Source organism: Haemaphysalis longicornis, unplaced genomic scaffold (assembly GCF_048455015.1).
Source record: "Haemaphysalis longicornis isolate Haplotype H1 unplaced genomic scaffold, Haemaphysalis longicornis Haplotype H1 scaffold_1, whole genome shotgun sequence".
NCBI classification, from domain to species: Eukaryota; Metazoa; Arthropoda; class Arachnida; order Ixodida; family Ixodidae; genus Haemaphysalis; species Haemaphysalis longicornis.
In genome coordinates, this window is record NW_027526203.1 from 432029338 (window position 1) to 432051808 (window position 22471).

At 48.6% G+C, this 22471-nt stretch overlaps 1 protein-coding gene across 2 annotated transcripts; it reads left to right on the forward strand.

The window, feature by feature from the left end:
- Positions 1 to 10505: 10505 nt before the first annotated feature.
- On the forward strand, positions 10506 to 22089 carry LOC144155728 (uncharacterized). 2 transcript variants are annotated; one of them, XM_077687340.1, is made up of 4 exons: positions 10506 to 11096; positions 11938 to 11982; positions 12155 to 12199; positions 21457 to 22089. In XM_077687340.1, exons 1-4 carry the CDS (start codon positions 10536 to 10538, stop codon positions 21748 to 21750), a joined length of 945 nt encoding a protein of 314 aa, XP_077543466.1. In that variant the 5' UTR covers positions 10506 to 10535; the 3' UTR covers positions 21751 to 22089. The 2 variants fall into 2 exon arrangements, with proteins under 2 accessions (XP_077543466.1, XP_077543467.1); XM_077687341.1 differs by lacking the exon at positions 11938 to 11982.
- The last annotated feature ends 382 nt before the right edge of the window (positions 22090 to 22471 follow it).

The window sequence follows — 22471 nt, forward strand, 5'->3', positions numbered from 1 at the left end:
CTTCAGCGTGCGGTTGTGCGGCCAACTTAACTTAGCGTTTTCTGCGTGGTTTGTCCACAGGTTTGTGATCTGGTTTACAAAAAACCTAGGCTATGAACCTAGTAACACATATTTTTGATGCCGATTTTGAACGTACTGCAACATTTTTTTAGCAAGCCTGCCCCGAAGTCAACTGAAGCCACGCCAAGCTTGTTGTTCTATAATAAACATTGCGACTACATATTACAAAGTTCGCGTGAGACAAATACGGCACAAACTGAGCGTCCTGTAGCGTTAAAACGGTCGGCATCATGTCATCGGGAGTTGAAGACGTTTCTTTGCCCGCCTAATTTTTGTGAACGTGAACTCGGCCGCATTTCGCCGCATCGTGGTCGTCGTGGTGTGGAACGTAGGGCTCGCCGCTTCGGAAGTCTTTGTTGATTTCGTGTGTTCTGTTATGCTGTGTACTAAATGCCTGACGACGACATTACGCTACCTGCATCGCTTGCTGTGCGTAAAGGGGAATGCTGTTCTGATTAACGGAGTTGAAACCGTCGGGGAGGGGGGGGGGGATAGAGGTATACAGCTTTGCTGTAAAAGTCTCTTGTCTTCGAAGCACGAAGCGTTCTAGCTCGAGGCGTAAAGGAGAGTCTCTGTGTTTTTCTTTTTTTTACTATGCTTTTTTTTCTTTATTGCATATAGAACAAACAGGCACGTGAATGACTACGACGTACGCTGGCTTAAAACACATCAGTGTCGGTTTAAAACCCGCTCACCGAACTTTGGGGGTCAAAAACTATCATACACATCGAAAGAAGACAATTCTTCTAAAATTGGTAACCACGTAAGCTCCGGGCACTGCATATTAATTACGCGTTACGAAGCGCTCTAGCGCGAGGCGTAAACGAGTGTCCGGGTGTTGTAGCACCGTGACATGAGAGGACGATTACGACGACGGGAGATGCCAGCCCCAGCCCCTAAGCGGCTCGGCCCCTAAAAAGAAGTAGGTGCCGACAGAAGTAACTGGGGCATGGGAGCTGTGGCCGAACCGCATAGGAGCATCGTGTAGTTGCACCGGCGGTAAACGATCGAAAGGGGCAGAACACGCATGCGCGCCTGCCGACGGTGATAGCATTAAGAATTTTTCGGTTTTTCTTCATTAGGCTGCTTGGTTTTATTAAAAGCATTTTAGCAAGAGATTTCCTCCTCGTTCATTTTGCAAAAGACATAAGCATGTGCCCCATGCACAATGCATGTGCTCAGCCATCTCACAAGCGTCAGCTGCTTAAGTGGGCTGGGAAATTATATGTACTGTTCCTGTAAATAAAGATTCCTATTATTATTATCCGCTCGTACAGCCGGCTGTGAGGTAGGTCGGGGCGCAAAGACAGTACATGAAAGAAAACAGCGTGTTTACAGAGTCACGAAACGTTTTCGTCCGCCTCGTACAACCGAATGCACTGAAGAGGCAAAGTTCTCGCACAAGGGTAAAGACAAACGCAAGCGAAAAGAAGAAACTTGTAGAGCAGACACGCAACTACACACCGCAACTTAGAGCTCAGCGGACCGGCGCACGCCGTCAACGCAGCCGCCTAAAGTCCCTCCAACTCGCGACCAGAGCGCCCACCCGGGAAGGCACAGTCGGCGCAGTTACGAAACTGAAATAAGTATCTAAAAAAAAAAAAAAATGTTGCACGACACGACCGCGCCGAACAGCACCGCCAAGCGCCGCCTCAAATGGTCCACAGGATAAAGCTGAACATTATTCTGTGGTCTGGTCCACAGAATAAAGCTGAACACTATCCTGTGGACTGGTCCACAGAATAAAGCTAAACACTATCCTGTGGACTGGTCCACAGAATAAAGCTGAACACTATCCTGTGGACTGGTCCACAGAATAGGCACTGCGATAGCTAAACATAGCACATAGCGAAACCAAAAAGGCATGGAGGAAAAAAAAGCTATGCAAAAAGGAAACACAGTCAAACCCGTTATGCGCCGCTATCCGATAGTTCGATGTAGCCGAATCCGCCAATAATGAGTTTTTGTTACGAGTTCTCAATGCTCGGGACCGCCCCACGCATGCAGGAACGAACTCAATAAACTTTGTCATTACCATACACAAAACAATCCATATTTATTGCAAGCCATAAAGCTAGCTACTTTCCGCCGTTTCCGCCTCAAATGCCCACTTCTCAAAAAAAAAAAAAAAAGCGGTGATTATAGTTTTCACTTTCATTTTGGCGGCGTCAACAAGCAGAGAATCCTCTACACGGGACATCATTTGCACCAGTTCGAGTCTGTGTCCCGCAATATCGAAGCAATATTGGCGGAGGTCATCCAGCTGCCGAAAGAAGCGTCGGACGGCTTGACATCCTCCGCCTCTTCGGTGCTTTTAGCAGCACCAGCTGTCATGACTTCGGCGACGGTGCCTCCGTCCGAGGGGCTCACAGTGATGGCAACGTCATATATTGTCGACACTCAAGATCTCGAAGGACACTCCTTTCGGTACAGCATCGAGAACGTTGGCGACATATATATCTTCCCACAGTTCGCCGATGCTGCCGTCTTGGTCCGCCCCCAGGTCGGAAAGCTGCTGCAGCAGCAGCGCCTGCACGAGAGAAGAGAGACCAACAGTTATTGTACTAATGTTCCGTCGTGATTCCCGTGCGTCGAAAACAGTTACGGAAAGTGTCGGGCGTCACATCGCTCAATGCGATGCTGAACATTTCAATCGCGACCCATCAACCGTCGCTCCGGACCATGCATTTCGGAGGCAATTCTAGGCGCGCCGAGTTGATATATCAGCTGGAACTTCGTTATAAGAAATACGTTTCGCGTGTATTTTCGTTACTGATTTGTTTCGATAACGTTCTATCAGGGTTCGTTATAGCCGGGTTTGAGTGTATATATGGCTGCAGGGTTTTATAACACGCGTGCGCTTCACCTGTTAGCGATCCCTAGTTCTACTAAGGCGGCTCAAGCTTCACCGTGCAATTCCAGTGAATCCCGTCGCACGTCGGTGTAGCGGGAAACGAAAAATATGCTGACAGCCTAGCCAAGGACGCCTTGGCCAAGAGAGCGTAAGCCTGCTCTTTCATGCGAGGACGAGGAAGACCAGGCACGTTGCCCTAGCCCGCAGCGCCTTGGCGTCGCGTACGACGGGGCTAGCCCTCGTTTTTCTTGCTGTTTCCGCACTCTTTCGCTCACGACGGCTCAGATGCTTCGAAAGCACGGCTTTTTCAGTAGTGGCACATCTAAGTGCCATCGCACTACGGCGACGTCGCTGTTTGCATGAAATTCCTCGGTGGAAGTGGACACATACACATGGGCGTCGGCAGGTGAGTGAGAAGGGGGAACTTGCCCCAGCCCCTCTCCCCAAGCCACCCAGAACAATTGCCCGGCCTCCTTGCCCTCTTCCTCTTTCCCCTCAATGCAATGGGTTTAAGGCACGACACGTACCATTGCACGGTGTTATTGGTAACATTTATAAAGCGAGTCGACCAACGCCCGAGGAAAGATTCTTAACCCAGCGCCACCAGCTCATGCTGCAGGTGCTCTAGCTATGGCCATTTTCCGAACGCGCCACAACATATGGGATTCATGGCACGCTGCGGTCGTGCCTGCAAGGCGGCTAGGCGCCACACAACAAAGGCACCCACACGCAGCAGAAAGCTGACGAATGGATCTTTCGATTTCGTGTGAGCTCCCAGCCTAAGCTCAAACATTCTGCTGAGTAAAACCCAGAATGTGCACCGGCCACACGACACTCAAATAGAGCATGCTCTAGCGTCTCAGTGCGTCCGCATTGCGGGCACCGGGCGGAGCGAACCACACCAAATGCTGCAAGGCGGTCGCACGTCGGCAGGGCTCTCCAGCCACCCGAAATCACGAACGTCTGCAGGAAGCACCGCTGACGTTTGCTAGCGGGCCCCGCGAGACTTCTCTTTTTGCCGATCATTCAATTGCCCAATAGCCAATTTCTCGCACATATCAGACGCAGATGAGTAAGGCTCTAATTTAATCCAAACCTGGGTTCCCCGACTGAAAGCCTCGAAGTGTTTTAGCAACGTAATATCATCATCATCATCAGCCTATCTACGCCCACTGCAGGGCAAAGGCCTCTCCCATTATTCTCCAATTACCCCAGTCCTGTGCCAACTGTGACCAATTTGTCCCTGCTCTTGATCCCATCCGCCCATCTAACTTTCTGCCGCCCCCTGTCTTCTCTAGGGATCCACTCTGTTACCCTTAATGACCAACGGTAATCTTGCCTGCGCATTACATGCCCTGCCCACGTCCATTTCTTCTTCTTAATTTCCACCAGTATGTCCTTAACACGCGTTTGTTCCCTGACCCACTCCGCTCTCTTCCTGTCCCTTTAAAGGAGCCACGAAGACAAAATACAAGTTGGATTTATTAGAAAGACTGCTTAGTCCCGATAACAATGATACCAATATCATCGCAATCTTCGAACAAATAACCGAGATATTAAAGAAAACGTGTGAAGCAGTCGCGCCCCCCTAGCCAATTTCTCGCATCTTTTCTATGACGTCACGGGCAGGGCCGTACCCAGAAATTTTTTTCGGGGGGGGGGGGGGGTATGAATTTTGGGAAGGGGGTAGTTTTGCTGAAAGAAACAGTAAGTATTGTTTACGTGCTGCCTGGAAAAGATTTCGGGAGGGGTTCGAACCCCCAAACCCCCCCTCTGGGTACGGCCCTGGTCACGGAACCTTGTTTGTGCGATTGGCGGCCACCTAACTCACCTGTCGCGAAGACACATGACTGGACGTCTTTAATGGGGCCTCTAGTTCCATTTGACCGCATCACTTGAATGCTAACGTGCAGTTAACGCACTGAAAATTTTGTTTTATTTTTGGCCCGTATGACGTCATTCTTGCTCATAACACGTCCGCGCGGCGCAAATTTTGAAAGTTTTTAAATAATTCTTGCTTTTTTTTTGTTAAAAAAACATCTTTTGTGGCTCTAATGGAGCTGAGTGAGATACTGAATCCTAGTTCAATGGCGGCCTGTCCGGGTCCAGGGATTCTTAGCACCCCCTGCAGCGTCACAGGTCTGACCACCGCCGTGGTCATTTGCTTCGCAGCCACTGGAGACTGAGGGCCGTGGGTTTATTGGCGTATTCGCGTTACTACACCAGGGTGGCCAATCTTGCTCTAGTGAGGGAGCGCGTTATCGGCAATGGTCGCCGGGGTCAGGCCGCACCCCAAGTGCCCCAAGCCCCAACTGCAATTCCAGAATTGCGAGTTTTTTTTTTTTTTTTTTTTTTGGGGGGGGGGGGGATTGTCCGGCACCGGGATTCGAACCACGGTGTTTCTACACGCGAGGCGGAAAATCAAAAGTTGCCCGGGGCACATATCGTAACAAAACACGCAGCGTATTATCTTCACGCGGCGGAGACTGCATGAGCTGGGTCCTGTGCCTCTGTGCGAATTCGAATGCGCACGTGCCTTCTGAGTTGGCTTTGAATACACGTCAGGGGATTAACGCGTTGAGAAGTTTCGGGATTAGAATACCTTCAGTGAGGGGCCAGGGGCCTACTACGAGAGGAGGAGGAGGAAGTAACTTTATTGTGTCCAGAGGAAAGGCCTAGTTACGGCCGGTGTGCTTCAGACGACGGCCAGGATGTCTTGGCTCCTAGCGGCATCTTCGGCCCTCTGGACGGCCCAACCAACGCTGGATGACAGGGTCCTCGCTAAGCAGCACGGTCTCCCACTGCTCGTTGGTGTGGATAATAAATGTTCCCTCTGTATTGCTGAAGTTTTTTCTTTGTATAGCAGGGCATTCCCAAAGCGTGTGTGCCAAACTTGCAAGCTGGGGGCTGTGCTTACATTTACCGTCACGAATTTCTGGGTGGAAGTGCCTGTAGAGGCCTGGGTTGGGATATGTATTAGTCTGAAGACGCCTCCATGCAACTTCTTGTTTTTTGGTCAGCGAGGGGTTGGCTGCAGGGTACTTCCGTCTTTCGCCTCTGTATTAGTCGAGCACGTCCCGGTAGGTGCACAGGCGATCGATTGGTGTTGTCGGCAGGGTGTAGGGCGCATTAAAAAAAAAAAAAAAGCCGCCCGGGGGCACATACCGTAACCTTGTTCTCTGAACACGCAGCGTAGTATCTTCACGCGGCGGAGACGGCATGAGCTGGGTCCTGTGCCTACGTGCGAACGCGAATGCGCACGTGCCTTCTGAGTTGGCTTTAAATACACGTCAGGGGATTAACGCGTTGAGAAGTTTCGGGATTAGAATTTCTCCGGTGAGGGGCCAGAGGCCTACTACGAGAGAGAAAAATAAAAAGCCGCCCGGTGGCCTTGTTCTCTGAACACGCAGCGTAGTATCTTCACGCGGCGGAGACGGCATGGGCTGGGTCCTGTGCCGCTATATATAAGGAATTTTTATTTTTCTCCTGTTACAAAGGCAGGTACAAACACTCATGGTTTCACTCTTCCGCGTACAGATACTTTATCCGCCCGTTACACTCCTCAAAAACTCATCCAACCAACCACGTTGCTCAGGTAAACGTCCCCGGGTGGTGTGAGGGTTTTTTGTTTATAGCAACGGTCCTTACTGTCCCTTTTGAAAACGTCCCTTTTGCGTCCCCTTCATCGTGACATACTTCCGGTTAAGCAGTTTGCCGGGGCAGTATTCGCGTAACTGTCCCTTTTGAAAACGTCCCTTTTGAGTCCCTTTCATTGTGACAAGTAGGTTTGCCGCGCTTGCGTTAACGTCAGTTCCGATTGTTTGCTTTTCGCCAATTAGGGCTCGCCAAAAGGGACACTTTTGAAAGGGACGCAAAAGGGACAAAACTCGCCCCTGGCTCAACTAAGAGCTCCATTCGATTAATCAGACGCGATTCTCTGCAACGCCTGCACCGTTGCACGGTGCGCTGCACCAAAGCGCTTGATTCGCCGCTGCAGGAATGGTGCCGTGCACCGCGTCGCTCGATTGCTTATGGTGCAGCAGCGGTGCCGCCGCGGTGCAGAGAACCGCTGCACCTGCTACGGAGGAGGTGCAGCGATTCGGTGCCGTGAGCGTTGGGGCGTTGCGGGTTGGCAGGCGGCTACCGGCAGTTGCGGCGACCGCGTGAAAATGCCCTTCGAGCTCGAAGATACGCGGGACGAACTTAGCGTCGCCGTTGATGCGTACGACGCAACCCATATGGCCGTAAACATCCAGTTGTAGAGGACGACAGGCGAGGATGATTAGCAGACGACTATGCCTGCACCTCGCTCGATTGTAAACACGGTGCAGCCGTGATGCACGGCACCGCGGAACCACGCTGCTGCACTGCACCGACACCACAGAACTTGGTGCAGTCAGTGTTGTACCTTTAAATCTCCCTGTTATGCCGTAGGGCAATCTATCGCATTAAAAAAAAAAAAGATTCAATGGTTGTTTTGTTCTATTTTGTTGTCTTGTGCCACTCGTGTGGCACGAGACGCTGCCTTGTTTAACATTATGACGTTGACGACCACACAAAATTTATTTACGCGCTAATGCTGATATATTAATATACCTAATGTACAGTGTTTTTTAAATATAAGTTACAAGTTTTATTAGCTCTGGCGAAGAAAAAAAAAGAAAAGAGTTTGTGTTTGATAGAGAAAGATGGAGAAAGCTAGCCAAACAGAGCCGCTACTCCGACTGCTGTCGCATCCACATCCAGAATCGCGGCGGTTTCATTTCAGTTCACGCGGTGTTCGAAAATCCTGTTCTGTGGTGTACGCGGCCAAGTGGCCAAGTTGCGGGACCGCCACCCAGAAGCAGCTCTTGCACCGTGAGGTAAAAAGTATGCCTCTGTGCCGTAATTAAGCGTCGCAGCAAAGACGAGACAAAAAGAACAGACCGCCAGCGCTGGTCAGCGCTCGTCCTGTGTGGTCAACTTTTTGTTTCGTTTTTGCTGATCTGCGTTTCACTGCTCGTGCAACGACGGAGCACTGTTGTCACCAAATTTCTTTTTTGCTCTTGTGAGTGCCTTCTAGCGTATAAGCTATATCGCACGAATTAAGACTGGCCAGCGTGGTGCCCGTAATGAACTACAACACCATTCTTGCCTTCAGTAAGCTAGTACAGCGGGGGGCGTCATTTTTAAGACACCAGCCATGGCGTGAGCTTGAAAGGCTCCTAAGGGCGGCCCTTTTCTTCCTAGTTCAATTAAGGATTAGCCGCAGGTGGCCGTTCTGAATGGACGTCCTACTGAGGTTGGGACGACGCCTTTGGGGTGGTGGACCCAGATAGGGCGAAACGGGTCAAGAGGCTCAAAAGCCCGAGCTAATGAACTTTCTACGTTGTGCTAATATTTCTGCCGTGCACTAGCTTGTCGGTTTTATTCTCGAGTAATAGGCATATCTCCAAGAAGGAACCGGCAGACCACTTCTAGTTCGACCAGTAGCAAGCTTTGTTCATGTGACTGCCCGGGTCATTTCTACATTCAACGTCAAAGAGCGGCCTCTTTAGATTGCGACAATAAACTAATTTAAAATTTCTGCCGCGGAACGCCTGACATCCATAATTACCTCTTCTCATTTATTAGAACCATATCACTTTTAAATAAACTTTGCGCGTTAGTGCTTCTTCAATGTACTGAAATTTACGCAGTCTGCAGCGTATTGTGTTCGGAGCCCATGAGAGAGAGGACCGACCCGTTCAGCAGCAAGAATGGAACTCTTTCTTCCCGACAGCCTTGGAGCACGCGCTCCACGTCAGGCGCTTTCGCTCACACGTGTCAGAGTGGCCAGCGGCCCCTACATCTCCCCTCTTAGACTATAACAAAGGTGTACGCTCGAACGCTATAAGTTCAATCTTTGCGGGGGCTGGACCACTCGGCCAGATCTCGTGCGGTAGCTGCCTGGAGACCGCACAGAATCAGGAACAGAAACTGTCCCAGAAGTTGGCGATCTTCCAGTACTTTCTTCTTCCTCATGTCCTGTCCACTCTTCTCCCTCGTGTGATGCCGAGTCCAGTGTTGCGTCGGGCTGGAACCGTACGAAGTGGCGGTGGTTTCTTTGCACGACGCCCCTTGGTGTTTCGACCGCGAATGAACGAGGCCTTTGAGCTGGGCTGAGGAGTGTCGCCGGGCAGTTTAGGTCCTTCACCCATACACGGTCACGGGCTGTTAAAGGCGGCAACGGACTAGCGCGGTGTCGAGAGTTGAATGCCTTGGCTTGTTGGGCTTTATAGGCAGCATCCCTATCCTTGAACTCCCGATGAGTTGGGGTATGTGGGCTCAGGCGTTCTGGAAGACTCGGAAGTCGGGCCTGAAGATTGTGTCCCATCAGAAGCTGGGCTGGGGAAAACCTGGATGGTCCCGGTGTATCACGATAGGACAGGAGTGCCAGGTACGGGTCATCGCTTTTTTCCAGAAGGTTCTTTACCGTCCATACGGTGCGTTCCGCCTCCCCATTGCTTTGCGGGTAGTGCGGGCTGCTGGTTTCATGGCGAAAACCGCACGTTTGAGCAAATTTTGCAAACTCGTTTGATGAAAATTTGGGTCCATTGTCCGTCCGAACGACATCAGGGATCCCGTGCCACGCGAAGCAACTCTTGACCGCCTTTATTACTGCTACACTAGTCGTGAAAGTGATGTACACTACTTCGGGAAACCGCGAGTAGTAATCTACAACGACGAGGTGTTCACGGCATTTGCAGTGGAATAGGTTGATCGCAAGATGTTGCCACGGACGTCTCGTTGTGTCGTGTTTGAAGTGGTCCCAGAACCAGGGTGACCTGCCAGTGAGTGCAAGGCCTGGCCTTTAAAGGTGGACATGTGTAATTCTGCCGTTGCTCGAGGAGAACTAGCGTTGTCTTGTGCACAATTTATGCTGGGTCACACAGCAGCCATTGTGCAGCAGCTATGGAGTATTTCGAGAAAAGTGGAATGTGGTAGCTGACGTCCTGTCCCGCCTAACCTCTTGCACATGGTGCAAGATGCATGTTAGGCATGTGCAAATTTTATCTGCAACAGGGCATGTGCAGTGACATTTCATCGCCATTGTTTGCGCAAGTGAAACGACATGGTGCAATTGTGTGGTGCAACAAAGGGTGCAAGTGAAACAACACAAGTCTCCGCCCCCCTCTCTATCAGTGTGAGGGCAAAACCTTGTATTAACTAAGCCAGGCAGGTCACGGTAACAAAGGTTATAAAAGTAAGAGCGCCCATGGATTGCCAGCACTGGAATGAATAATAGAGGGGACAGTTGCAAAAGATAGAGGAGCACCATCCTTGCGGCTTTGACAGAGAATCGCACCGCTTGTGTAGAAGCTGTTATTGAACAAGCATATTGCGCAAACAGATCAAACAATTGTCTGTATTCTATTGTGACATTAGCAGAGTCGAACTATATTCCGCTCCCATTTCTAATGCTTTCATTTTTCGCATTGTTGTTAAGCTCAGTGGGCAGATAAGGGTGTAATAATTTTCAGCCCTTGTGCTGCGAGACTTGAACACCAACTCTCTCTCTCTCTCTCTCTCAAAAAAACTTTTTATAATAACGAGTAACCAAATGATAAGTAAGCACCCGCTGCACTTGCAGGGGAGCCAAATGGATGCGACACCATCAGAATTGGACTGCGATGAAAACACCGGGCCAGAAGACCCTGCGAGGATGCTTCACGCCCTGAACACTTGCGCCAGGGGGGATCGGGACTACGGGTTGTTCTTCGAGCCGAGTCGTGAGAGGCTGAAGCTGCTTCACAGAGTGCTCCTTTTCACAGATCGGGATGGCAGCTTCGAGCGCCGCGCATCCCAGGCCAAAAGCAAGGAGGAGATCGCCGAGTGCATCCTTAAGGATCTCGTGAGACTCAACTATAAGCGGGCTGATGAGTTCGCAGCCTTCGTCCAAGGTGCGGCCAGCGTCAGCGACCAGAAGCGCATCTGGACGCTCCTTCTGGAAACAGCGGAGTATGTGGAGAAGAAGCGCAGTTCTTCTCGTCAGGGGAAAAAGACCCACAACCTGATCTTCGAACCACCTGTGACCTCGAGCCCCTTGCAAAGCGGCTTGACACCGGAGCCATCAGCAGAGGTCGAGCCCAAGGGAGACGCCAGTGACCTCTCTTCATCTAGCGGGCGAGAACTAAAGTTTCCAGCTTCTGGAGAAGAGACGGTATGTTCTTGCTCTTCTGCAGATCTCTGGAAAGCAGCAGGTTTCTGCTGGTTGTTTCAGGAGATTCAGCACAGAAAAAATTCCCGGGCCATCTCCGCTAATGTGAAACCTGGGGAGGGGCGAAGCATGCATTGTAAAAGTGTATACTTGGTGCCTTGGCGTTTTTGCCAACAGAGATAAAACCGTTGGGAGGTAGAAGTATACAGCTTTTCTGTAAAAGTCTCTTGTCTTTGAAGCACGAAGCGCTCCAGCACGAGGCGTAAACGAGTGTCCTGGTGCTTTACTACTGGGAGTACATGAAATTACGATTACGACGACGCGAGGAGACTCCAACACCCCAGCCCCTAAGGGTGCTTTGCCCCTAAAAGAGTTACACAAAGGAGACGGAGAAGGCCGAGGGATTCATGCACAATGATTAAAAAGCGGCTGCTAATTAATAGAGCCAAGCGTACTTGTGTTGTGTGGGTGCATGTATAATGTATGTGGGGGAATCAATTGCAGGATTGCTTTAAAAAGTTTTGTGTCCAGGTTTGTGACAATCCCACATTTCACTGCGCTTCCTGTACTTACATATCTCCCATGTTTGAACAAAGCTTCAGGCTCTCTTGAGGCTTTAGTTAAGATTGCACCGTTCCGTTCTTGCAATTAAGCTACTGTGTTAAACCACTAGACATCTTGAATTCTACCCATACTCTTGGCATTGTGTCGCTGTATTCTCTGACAAATTCAAACGAAGGGGAACCTATTTTTATCTCCTTCAACTTTCTTCTTGTTTTTTTTTTTTTTTTTTTTCCCCATTCGTTTAGTGCACTATGCTTCTTACCACTGATCTTTCATGCAGCCTGCGTCGGTGCCTAGAAGCTCATCTCCTGAGCAGCTTACCACTGTAAGAACATTTATCGCAGCTCCCATAAGTCCTCTTCTTTCCCGTCGTGTTCTATTTCTGTTTTGGCTGTACTCTTCTATGTGATTTCTTTTTCCCAAGTCTTTTTTCCCCGCTTTCTTTTTTTGCCCTTGTTCATGACAGTCCACTTCTCACCACTTCTTCTTGCATGCAGGTGGAGTCACGGAGGGGATTCTCATTTTCACATGTAGAGCCCACTGTGAGTATGCTTCTTACGTTTTGTGAATACAGTAGAGTCGCGACAGTTCAAACTCGGATAATTCAAACTTGGCCCGCTATGTTTCCAGTGTATTGTAAAGTGGCTCAATTCAAACTGCTCCACTGCGTAAATTCGGGTAATTCCCACTTTTTGCTTGTCGTTGCCAGAAAACATCTGCTGAATGGGCCGCTCCACATTTGCATCCTTTAAGCTTATTGCTCGGATCTGCAAGTTTTTGGCCAGTGCAGAAAACTCTCGCAATAAACTGGCTGCCCTCGCTGGCATCAAAAACTTCGTTTTGAACTCTCCTGCAAAAACAAAGCAGCCATTCATTCGAGATTTTTTTTTTTTTTTTTTCAAAGCATGAATGGCACTTCAGCATTGTGTGCGAATATTGTATTGTCAAATATATATGAATCTTTCATTGCAACACAACTTGGTATGTTGCCCCGAGTCATATTTATGAGAACTTCTGATAATTCAAACAAAGTCCTGGTGTCCCTTCGAGTTTGAAATATCGCGAGCCTATTGTATGTAGGCCAGGCTTGCACAATTGATGCTTTGAAGTTCGTGTGGGTCCGTGGTTTGCCACCAGCCTGAGACAAATGTGGTGGAGCCTGTTTCCTTTGTAGTGCTGCCATCTGCTCGTTCCCACGGAACAAGACTTGCATTATTGCGATTACTGTCAGATTGCTGGGGAAGACTAAAGAGAGTTCTCTTGACATATAGATGTGGCTTGAAGTATGAATGTTTCCACTCCTTGATTCGAACTTTATATATTACTTGGGTGATCCACTCATTGCCAGTATGTACAGGTGCCCTCGTGAGTAAAATGGAACAAGGATTTGGGAATGTCACAAAATATTTGCCTTCCTGGCTTTATGACAGCCATTACCTGTTTACAGGAAGCTGCGTCCATTTCGGATGACTCTTTTAAACGCACACCAATGGAGCCAGGCAGTTTCTGGAAGAAGAAATTTCTGTAAATTTACAAGACCTTGTTCCAGTCGCTTTTGACGGTGCCTGTACGTGTGTGTATATGTTAAGCCGTCTGCAACAGGCGTCCGTGTGCAAGAGATGCCGCACAGACATACTGCCCTCCTGCATGCATATCTGGTTTGCTTTTTAAACTTTCAGGTTAGCTAGCATCAACCTGCAGCCATCTGTCGTTTATGCCCAATCAGTGGCGCGAAGTCGTCTCCCCAAGATTACTCTCCAGGCCGGGGAGGGGATTGAATTGCCACAGCAGCAGCTTTTTTCTACTGGGAATGTAGTGCGAGAGCACTACTGCACTGGAATGGGTGACAGTTGCAACTTGCAGGGTCTCTCATTTTTTTGCCCCTTACCGTATTTGCATCATTCTAACGCGCCCCCAATTGTAATGCGCAGGTAAGTTTAAGCAGGAAATTTGGCAAAAATAATTTGACGCCGATTCTACCGCGCAGACATGACACCACGTACCTGGCAGAAGACATTGTATTTGACGTGTGCAACTGTGGCAGCAAAAATCACTTGTGATTCATAAACTTGCTTATCCAGCTCCTGCTGGAAATAAAGCTGGTTTCCGATTTTAAGTGCCTTGACCTTTCTAATTTTAGACGCGGCATTCTAGTTGCAGCAGCAGAAAGTTGGGCTACAGATAACTAAGGTATGTCCATTGAGGTATGGGTGTGCCAAAATTTACTCACGTGAAGTTGACGGATTGTTTTGATTGGGTTGATTTGGAATTTTGGCGGAGTCGTATAATGGTCGCTTTAGAGCTGATGTTGGTTTTGAGCCCGGTTGTAATGTAGCCCTCCAATTTGAGAAATTGGAGGGCTACTTCAGCAAAAAAGGATGCGTGTTGGACTCTGGCAAATACAGTCAATATTCTTAGCTTGCGACACCTGTGCTTGGCTGTAAACAGTTTGGTAGTGCTGCTTCGCGTGAGGTGGCTATGCCTAGCAGGGACTTTAGTTTATGGGGTTGGCGGGTAGATGCGCATAGGCAGTGTATTGCAGCTAAAAAGAACCGACTGGTACGAAGTTGGTTCGTGGTGACTTGTAGTGAATGACGGAAGCGCAATTTTCAAAGCAAGTGTAAAATATCGACTAATGTTTCTACTCGCAGTTTTTTGACAACATGCCTTGTGGGCCACTGCAGCTGTAGTGCGACTGCAAATTTGATCGGTTGGTCGTGTAGGCGGACGAAATTGGCGCCTTGACTTTTATCGCATATCGTGGCTACGCAGTGTCATCAATTTTCATAGGTACAGGAGAAGCTTGCCAATCATTTCAGGGGACACTGAAGTTAAATTTTTCACTCCTGTTTTGTCCACACGCTGTGTAGTTGCTTAAAGGGGCACTGACACAAAAATTTAGCATCTTGTTTTTTTCGTTGCGATAGGTAGCTAGTGACCTACTTATAACCTGTAGAAACCTCATTTGCTTCAGCGTGCGACGGTTGTTTAATTAGAGGCATTTTCAATGCGGCCCGTCGCAGTTTCGGTTTCAGCGAGTGCCGCGAAACGATGGATTTTGTGGATTTTGTGTGAACAAAGCTGACCACGTGACCGTCGGAGGGATATCACAGAGCAAAGCCACCGTAGCACTGTCGAATCCGCATCGACGGCAGTTTCTGCGAATGCCCCCACGTACTGATCTCGTGAGGAGCTTAATTAAAAAGCGACCATGGATGTGACGCAGGCGCTGCGAGTGCAAATGCTACCGCGGCTAAAGAACGACGCGCGACGCTCGAGACGGTGGGTGGCAAGACGCGCGCTGGGAGCAGCCGGCCGGTCTGCCTACAGGTCCGCCTACAGATGTGTTCGGCTCAGCACTGCGGCGGATATTCGAGTGCCGCTCTCGTAAGCGGTGCAGATGACAATTTTTAATGCAACCTGCCATCGCATCATTAACTCCTTTCTCATGTAAGCCACTATGGTCGGGACTTGGGGACAATTTCGTGCAGCGGTAAGAAGCTATCACTCGAGCTACCTGCGCCGGCCTGGGCCACTTCGCGGCCGTGGCCGCCGCCTGCACAGCGACCGTGCGGCTAGCTCAGTGGGCTTTTCGTGCCTCCGGCGCGTTTTCGCATCCAATGGTAATAAACAGTAATAGAAACAGAGTGCCTGGAATCGCTCTAGAACTTTGGTCGCGGCCAGCTGCCCGATTAGCTGACGAAATCACGGCGCCTCCGCCGCCAACGATCAGGCACGGCCGCTGGATGAGAGGCGCACTGACGTGCGGCCTGCCGCGTGCTCCCAAACCGGCGTGAGGCACGGCCGGGCTGGAGGAGCGGCGGGCGCGCACTTTCATACGGCCTGCGCTTCGGGTATAGTTCCCACCTTTGACCGCCGCTAGTTCGTGTCGCTGCGGACCAACCCTCGCCGGTTGACCTACAGCACGCGCGGGGTAGGTAGAGCGGCGGCGCGCGCGCACCTGCCACTGCTCTAGCCCTGCCGTGGCTACACGCGATACCTGTCCGTGTAAATTTACATGTGCGTCATTAAAATAGGCGACTCCTCCCCCTTCTGAATTTTCGGTCTAATAGGGTCAAACAGCCTAACATTATCACTCGGAAGCGGCTAATCAAAAAATTGAAAGAAACATTTTAACTCGGGGCACATGAAGAAAAATGTGCGAGGCCTTCATATCTTATCAGCGACTGTATTATATGAAAATGGTGAGACAGGCAAATAAACACGGCACTTTCCGTGACTGAAATATCATTTCTTATTTTTTATTTTTCCTTTCGGATGGTGTCTTGGTTTGCACAGGCACAGGGCACGACCAGTGACGCGAATGATTTCCCGTCGAGGGAGATAGGGTTATCGCTTAGCTAAACGTGATTCTGCTATTCACGCTCCGGTCGGGCTGAGCGGCCCGCCGGCAGCGAAGCGCACTGTCAAAAACACACAGCTGCTCGGCCAGAGGCGATGCGTCGACTAACAGAAAGGCGGGTTGGAAGGGCAGAGGGTTGGTTCGAAGCGCCCCCACTGTAAAGAATCTGCTGTATTGGTTCCTTCTTGGGTGCGCAGGCCGTATGAAAGTGCGCTCTCGCCGCTGCTCCAGTCCGGCCGTGCGTGAGGGTGCCTAGTACCCATCGCTGCCGCGGCGGCGCCACCGTTCCGGGACTGGTTGCGGTGAGCGCAGCCCGCGGGACGCCGGCTTTTGGGCCGCTTATTTCGAAGTGTGGGCTTATCATCGGCGTTCCACGCTCCGCATAAGGCATTTACCAGCACTAATGTTACGCCTGTTAAAAGACAAAGACGATTAGCGGCGGCCGAGCTTAATTTGGTCAAGGTGGAAGTTAAATTCCGTTCACAGCAGCAGCATATTACGCGTTGATAGTGTGCCTTCTGTCTTGCATTGCTGTGTCGTTGTGTCTCACGTCGCCCGGCATGCTCTTTGTGACCTCACGCACGGCAGAGATTTACGTTTTGTCTGCAAGCTGCGACTGCAGAGAATATATTAAAATTCCCGACAAGCAGAAACAATGTTTTTGTGACGGCGCTTGTTATTTATGAGTGCCAACACTTCTCAATGTTTAAGACGTAACCAACTTTTATGTAGGTTTTTCCTCGTGCACTAAATAAAACACCACAATTCGTATTAATCTCACGGCACATATGGCTTGATTACACGTTATTTAGTTATGAAGTAATACTGATATCATGTCAGCCCTTTTTTATTTTGATAATATATATATATACAGTTTAATGAAAAGCGATTCCAGTTTCTACCTGATATTTTTGCTTCTTCCCTGTAGCCTGTAAAAAAAATTAAGGAGAGCAGATGGGATTTCCGGGTCGACAAAAAACTTAAAAAAAAATATTTGGCGAGCTTGGCAAGCTAAATTTTTGCCCGGACACGAAAGAAAAAAGCGAAATTGTACAGAAATTCCAAAAATTGCCTAATAATGCGTAAGCATTCGAACACCGCTTTTCCACTTCACGTTTTCTTGTTTTCTTTGCTATTTTAAACCAACAATTGTACATCTTGAATATCATAATTATTAATTGTTCTAACTGCGTGAATTACGCATTATTTGTGCAGATACAAGGCATTGCACTTGTTGCATTACGTAGAGATTATGCTAGGGTACTCAAAAAAGAAAGCTGACGTAATAACAACGTATGTGAAAATTTTCCTACGCTACGAAAATTAATTCGAATTGAAGCGCAGTGTGTTCACAGATCAAAACTAGCGCAACGTCTTTAGAGCGCGCTAATTTGAGCGCATACTGGTGCTGCTCCAGGAGCCCGGCCGTTAGCTTCAGGGATAAATGCGTATGGGTTTAAATCGGCGGTGAAATAACGGAGGATGTAGCGCTTGTTCTCATCGCAAAGTTTGAAAAATGCTTAGCAACGTGGACCGCGTACGCACTGTTTCTTGAACACAGCACGGTGCATTTATTTTTCTTTCTATACAACCTCGAGCTGTAATCAAGTTTTCATAGCGCGTTTAAAGGCATTGTCGTGCCTGCGAAAATAAAACAACCCAAATCTCTATGCGCGGCAAGACATGATCGGGCCAGTATAAGAGTATATAAAAAAAAAAAAAAGACACGCATAGCAAAATGTCTAGTCTTTTCAAATCCTTTTTCGACCATCCTATCGCCTGTCCTCGTTTTATGAGGTGCGCATTCCGCCCGGCCAACATGTTTTTGCAAAGAAGTGTCTTTAGGCAAGCTTTAATCCGTCGCCGGCAAATATTCATCGCTCTCCCGTGTGTCGACACCGCGTTTCCCGAGAAAAGGTGACATTTTTGAAATTTCGGACGAATGAAGTCCCACCAAATACCGGCCGCTTGAACTGTAACTAATCAACTTGCGGCTTTAAACTGTGCAACGCGGTTTACGTGCTGTGTGTGAGACGCTTTGTACAAAGCTAACCGGTGGTTATTATCTTTTTGTTGAATATTATCTTTTTTTAACAATGTTGTCGAATATGGAGCATCTTTTTAGATTTGTTAGATTTAAAATGTATTGCCTATATCTCATTCAAGAATTATTTTAGCTTCTGGCTGCTTCAGTCACGGCCGGGCGGCTGGATCGAGCGACAGACTGGCACACTTACATACATACGGACAGACAGTTTTCGCGGTTGAGTAGCCCAGGAAGGACAAACACATCTTTAAAACCCGTGCGCTGGCTGTCTCTCTCAGTCGGTGCAAGCGCTCGCCTACGGGGACCGCCCCGCTCCGTCCCGAAACCAGTCCCCGAACGCTAGCGCCGCGAGGGAGTCAAGCGGCGGCAAACGTAACCACCGCCACTCACGCCCTCGCCCGTTGAAATCCGCGCGACGCGGCAGGCCGCACCTTGCGTGCGCTCTCATCCAGCGGCCGTGGATCAGGTCGTTCGTTCTCGAGAGCAGAAGCTCCGCCCTCCGGCCCTCCGATTGGAGCGGCGAGCCGGGCGAGCCCGCGTAAAACGCCGGTAGTGCGGAAGCGGCAAACACAAACTCGTGACGTGTTTGGATGTTGTTTATTTACAATTGCGCGTGGTCCTCTGCTGGCTGCTCGGTTGCGTTTCGCACACTTCAAAATTGATTTTAAATATGTTCTAGGCTGTATTCGCCGCTGATATTTTGCAGATGATGTATATGTGTTCCCACCAATCTATCTCCGACGTTATCTCGCCTTCAAAATTTTGTGTCAGTGCCCCTTTAATCCATTTAAGCATTTGTTTTTGCTATTTATCCAAAAACTTGTTTATTTCAAAACCTGTAAAGACTAAACCAGGAACGCGGGGAGCCTACCTTACAAGTCCTCTACTTCCTTATGTACTGTCTCCCTGCATCCTTACTCTTCACAATACTATTGATGTCGGCCTTTTTCACAGTCAATACCATTTTTTCAGTTGTGCAGTTGCAGTTTATGCTGTATGTGCTGGAAATGGTTAAATGATGCCCTGTGAACTTGCCAGTGGTGTTGTCACGGATGACTTTGCCAAAGTGGCAGGGAAGTTGGTGAAAGGAAAGTGGCCCTTTTGAACCCAATCCCTTCGCGTGCAAGAGTGCGTGTCCGTTAGCAAAGAAAACTTAAAACCTGGCCTGGTCGCTGTAAAAATTAACCGAACCGAATGATTAGACTTCACCGCACACTTCTGTGTCCCGATAAGGGGTCCATGAAGACAAAATACAAGTTTGGCTCGTTAAAATGGTGGCTTTGTACCGATAACGATGATGTCAGTTTTATCGCAAACTTCAAATAAGGAATACACATAATAAAGAAAAAAAAAATCAATCAGTGGCGACTCCCTGGCCCCTTTCCAGTGATTTCTTACATCACAGAAACTTGTCTGTGCGATATGACTGGCTGACCGTAGTGGGGCCTCTAGTTCCATTTTATCATATCACTCGGATGCTAGTGTGCAGTTAACACGCTGATGACTGTGGTTTAAACTACTCATTTTAAAGCTTCTCTTGGGAGCATACAGCACTGACACACACAACAGACACAATGAAGTTACCCTGGCTCGATTACGGATAGGCCACACCCATGCAACACACTCCTACCTGCTCACGGGGCCTTCAAGACCTCTGTGTACCAGGTGCGGAGAGGCCTTATCTGTAGTTCACATACTCATTCAATGCAAGGTACTTCACACAACACGACGGAAACACTTCCCACAACTGTATAGACTAAACATCCCGTTACACCCAGCCCGTTTCCTCTCTGACGAAACCATGTTTTCTGTCCAGCGTGTTTTTAATTACTAATTAGCAGAGGTAAAATTATTGGAACTAATTTTATGCCATGCCTAATCACAACCTGGCCTTCTACACCAGCCATCCTCATTGTCTTTTACTGATTTTACTTTCGTTCTTGTTGAGTGATCTTAGTGTTTAGATCTTCATCCTCCATACATAACCACTGTTCTGGCGCTCTTTGCCCCAGTTGGCCTTGCGTTATAAACATGAAATCATCAATAACTGTGTTTTCAGCGCTGGCCCATACTAAGCCACTCCTGCCCATAATACGGCACTGTAGCGCGAAATTTAGAAGTTTTTTGACATTTGAAGTTTTTTGACATTTGAGGGGTTAAAAATGTGTTTCAGACGATGGAATGGAGCTGAGTGGGTTACCAAATGCCAGTTCTCTCAAACTGAGCTAAGTTGTATTAAAGACGATATTCTTTCTTGGGGTACTTAAATGCGAAAATTTTAAATTGTCTGTCTGTCTGTCTGTCTCTCTCTCTGACTCGATTCAGCCGCCTGGCCAAAGGGAAACAAAAGCTGCGCAATAGTCTTACATACCCACACAGCCAAATCTCAACGTTTTATTCCGGTTTCAATGTTCGCACGTGTCAACATTGTTTGATAAAAACAAGACATTATGCAAATATAAGGCAGAAAATAAATACATAATTGATATTTACAGTGTCCTTTATAAAAAGAATTCATGGATGCTTGGTTTTTGTGAAATGATATACTACATCCACTGCAGAAAAAAAAAATCACTCCGTCGCCTGCTGTCGCCCGCACCACTATAGGTGGTATTCATTGAAAAGTTTAGCTGTCAATTTCTTTGCTTGACAACACTGTAAACAGCCACGGACATGGCCGCTGCGCCACGAACATGGCGCGGCTTGTGCCACTGCGCCCGCACGCCGCGAAGAAAAAAACCAGTGGCGTGCGTCGTCTGCTCCGATTCAACCTGATTCTCAACAGTGGTGTCAACAGAGATGTTATTAATTGCACTCACACTGGACTCGAGGCTTTACTTTGCGTTCGGGGGGTAGAGTTTGGAACGTCCAATACAAATCATGTGCTTAGCACTGACAAGTACCGCCATCCCGTAGAGTCCAACCCGACGTAACCAGTGACGGCGCACTCACACGGTTGCCTGCATGCGTGCCTCCCTGGTGAATACAAGAAATAGCTTCTGGTGGCATTTTAAGAAATCAAGCGGCAACAGTTACAAAAGGTTCCACTAGATAGCTTCCACGTTCTGCTTGAAACGCACGTGGAGAAGGGCAACGTGGTTGTAGTCGGCTGCCTTGATTCACGCGTGTCTCCGCCATACGGCAGCGCTGGCATTGAGGCACCCACGGTGAATTTAAATTGATTTGAGCAAACCTCTAGTGTGTTTACCTTGGGAGGAGTGCGATGAGGGAGGAACAGCATGAGAGGTGAGCGGGAAAGCAAAGGGAGGCACTTACTTGAAAAATGTCAACGAAAGACTACCGTCTTTCGTTGACATTTGCAGTGAAAGGAGCAGATATGCGGCCAATTTTTTTTGTCTTCACGTTAAGGTGTGCAACCTTTGGTGCAGGTGATTTGTGCGGGAGGCAGTCTGTCCAGTTTGGGCGAGCCTGGCAGCGGCGACACCGGCTCGGTGTCGCAGCACAAGCAGGTCCCTGACAAGAAGCTCTGCGAGGATGTGATCGAGGCAGCACGCGGCCTCTGTCTGCATGCCGAGTCGCTAACGGAAGACGTAAATTCCCGTCTGAAAGCGGACGTTGCCCAAGGTCCCAGGATCGATTTTAGCAGCGCTGCCGTCAAAGGATTGTACGATTCTGTGTGCCACTTCGAGCTGCTCTCTTCTGTCACTCGCAACGACAAGTGACGGGCAAATGCTGTCTGTGTGTCTACTTCAGCTACGTCCTACCTCCTACCTTTTCCTTTTTTTTTCTTTTTTTTGTAAACATGACTGATAAGTTTGATTTCAGTCACGTCTTTTTTTTTTACCTCGCTCCTTGGGCATGGAGCTTCATCCTTGTCGGCCGGTGTTGCTGGCACTGCTGTTGTCAGTCTACTTCTCGGTGTTTTGTTTTTGCGAACAAGTAAATTATAGGTGAGGTTCACCATTTTCGTTTTTTGTTTCGTTTCATTGACTTCCTGTTTTTAATTAGTTTGAATGTATGTTTTAGGTTTTTTTGAGTAAATAAATACATAAACACCTACACTTGTTTTTTGGAGGTTTTCTTTGAATGGCAAGTGTGTATTCTGGTTTTAGCGTTGCTGTTGCTGTGAAATGCAGATTGAGAGGCATCAAAAATGTCACATTTGTTCATCAAACTTAAACAGCGATGTGAGGAACGTGTACACCAATACAAGCGAGCAAAATATTTTTGAGTCCATACAGCAACTGCAAGTTTCAGTTGCGATCAAACTACGATTACTTTTTGTGGTTATAGTGACGCACATGCATTTTCCCAGGCGTTCTCGGGTTATACGTGCCCCCTCTTTTCTGTGAATCACCCCAAGTTTGACGAAGAGGGAAGTCAATGAAGCGAGCTGCTGTGGTACCAAGTGTCGGCTGATCAAATGCAGCCACCAAAAGAGAA